This window comes from Callospermophilus lateralis, chromosome 10 (assembly GCF_048772815.1).
Source record: "Callospermophilus lateralis isolate mCalLat2 chromosome 10, mCalLat2.hap1, whole genome shotgun sequence".
NCBI classification, from domain to species: Eukaryota; Metazoa; Chordata; class Mammalia; order Rodentia; family Sciuridae; genus Callospermophilus; species Callospermophilus lateralis.
Genome location: NC_135314.1, coordinates 121,567,077 through 121,569,512, shown reverse-complemented (window position 1 = coordinate 121,569,512; position 2,436 = coordinate 121,567,077). Strand labels below are relative to the sequence as shown.

The following is a 2,436-nucleotide window of genomic DNA, read 5'->3' as shown; positions in this document are numbered from 1 at the left end:
AGGTAGGAAAGAATTGGTAATGTGGGGTTGGAGTTGTAGCTCAACAGTGGAACCCTTGCCTAGTCCATGGAGGCACTGGGTTCAATCCTCAGCATCACATAAAAAAATAGATGAATAAATAAAATAAAGGTATTCTCTTCAGCCAGAACTAAAAATTAAAAATAATAATTAGTAAGGTGTGGTGGTCAATCTGAATAGTTATTGATGTTCTGAAATGAAATGACCCTTTGACTTCAGTTTTGTAATATTTTACTTTATAGAAATGAAGCAAACATGGTAATAAATTAACATTTCAAATGTTACAAGTTTTATTTACATTAGAAAAAAATCAGGGTACAATTTAAATGGTAGAAAACACTGTGGATTAGCAGTAAAGGAAACATTTCCATCAGTCTATTGGTTTAAATCACCAGATGAACATATTTAAAAAATATATTCCAATGCATGCTGACAACATCTGATAAAATTCCACATAAATCTCATTTACATTCAGAAGTAAGATTGGAAGAGAATTTCTTCAACAGGTTAAGAGACTGCTGAGAACAAACACCATACAATCAGATGTAGCAACCATCATAGCATTTGGCAGTTCACTGGGGCAGCAGCTGGAAAAATCAAGAACTAGACATGCTATGGCTGAATGTCTTCATAAATCCATGGGAAAACACAAAAGGAAACTCACAGCATAAGAAATCCAGTGATTTCTTGGTTTGAGGGAAAAAGAGGGGAGTGGTGATATGAGTTAAAAAGTGCATTTTGAGAGAAAACAAAATGCAGGGAAATGTATACAAAATGCAGGGAAATGGTGTGTGTGTGTTTAGAGAGTGATCCTATGAAGAAGTCCCCAAAATCTGAAAACACAGTTTTTGGTTTCCCTGAAGATTTTCCATGTCCAGGATGAAATGTGGAATCTGTCTTCTCTTCCTGATGTCCTATTTCCTTACAATTGGGTACAGAAAAAACAATTGTCAGCACAGAATTGCTGACTACTGAGGGGCTCTGGGGATCCAGCAGCACCCCCCCCCCCCAGAGTGTCCAGGAGTTGGGTCCGGTGGTGGGGTGGGGAGAAGTTCCTTTCTTCCTAGAACAGACATCTGCAGGCTTTGCTCCTTGGGCGTGGAGAGCGCTGAGGAGGCGCCTGGGGACTTGAACTTGGAGAGGGAGGTAGAGGTTGCAGCGGTGAGGTGGGGAAGGGCCTCAGAAGGTGGAAATCCACGTCGTAGGCGGGATTAGAAGAGCGCCTCACTGGACTAGGGGTGGGGGCCCAAGCAGGGAGATATGGGATGGGCCCCTGCGGGCCGGCTAGAGGGTCCATCCATTGCTCCACGTAGTCTTCCTCCAAGGCGTCTTCCTCAATTTTTCTGACGATCTCTGGAATAAATTCGCAGAAGAATTTCTGCTCTATGACCATGTTCTCACCGAGGGGTCTCAGGAAGGGGTCCAGTTCCAGGTCTTCATGATAGTCTCCCTTGCCTCCTGGGCGTTGGTCGGTGGCGCGCAGGAGGCCCTCAGGGATCAGAATGAGGTTGTGTCCTTGGAGATTCACTTGCAGGACTGAGGATGGTGCAGGCTCTAGTACCAGGTCGACGTCGTCCAGGGGTACGTGTAAGGCGCAGCCCGTGACCAGAACCACCACGGAGATGAGCGCGGTGTTGTCGGCTGCTCCTGCGGAGTCTTGCAGTGTGGGTGCCACCGGGGGCTCTGCGGGGACTGCAGGGTCGTCTAGTCGACGGCGTTTGGCAGGGCCGGGTCCTCCAGGCTGTGGTCCCCCGCAGGGCGCAGGGCAGGCGCAGGAGCTGCGTGGCCGCATGCCCACCATGTCGACCGCGCTGTGGTGGATGTTCCCGTTTCGGGACAAAGTGAGTGCGGGGCGCAGGCGGCGCGGTGCTGGGCGCGGTGACAGGTCAGGAGGATAGGTGAGGTGCGCTAAGCTTTCGGGTGGGCCGCAGTCCTGGCTTCTGTGGATCTGCGCCCGCTGCTGTGCTTGGCGTCCCACTTGGGAACCTTGCTCCTATGCACTGACCCGGATGCGCCCTGGAGGGCCAATTATATTGCCTGCGCAACCCAAGTGCCAGTGTCACGCTAAGCTCCGCCCCTACGGAGCTCCGCCCCTAGATGGGAGGAGTCGGCTGGCTAATAGCTTTGGCTGTGGTGTGTCTCTGTGGGGAAATACCTGTGTGGGTCCTTGGGGGGCAGAATCACTGGTTATTCTTGCGTGGAGGGATAAAAACAGGCGTAGAATTTCAAGATGGCTAATGTTAGAATTCATGTTTTCCAGGATTCTGGGGAAAACACTCAAAAAGACCCCTGCACCTAGTAATCCCCAACTGCTACCCACCCAAAGGCTACTTAAGCCACCCCCCCTCCCCCGCCTTTGTTCTTTCTGGTGCTGGGGATCCAACTCAGGGACTTACACATGCTAAGCAAGCATTCTTC

At 49.8% G+C, this 2,436-nt stretch overlaps 1 protein-coding gene across 1 annotated transcript; it reads right to left on the bottom strand.

Moving 5' to 3' along the window:
- Positions 1 to 1,081: 1,081 nt before the first annotated feature.
- On the bottom strand, positions 1,082 to 1,819 carry LOC143407936 (proline-rich protein 23C-like). Its single transcript, XM_076867071.2, has one exon. It carries the CDS (start codon positions 1,817 to 1,819, stop codon positions 1,082 to 1,084), a length of 738 nt encoding a protein of 245 aa, XP_076723186.2.
- Positions 1,820 to 2,436: the final 617 nt, after the last annotated feature.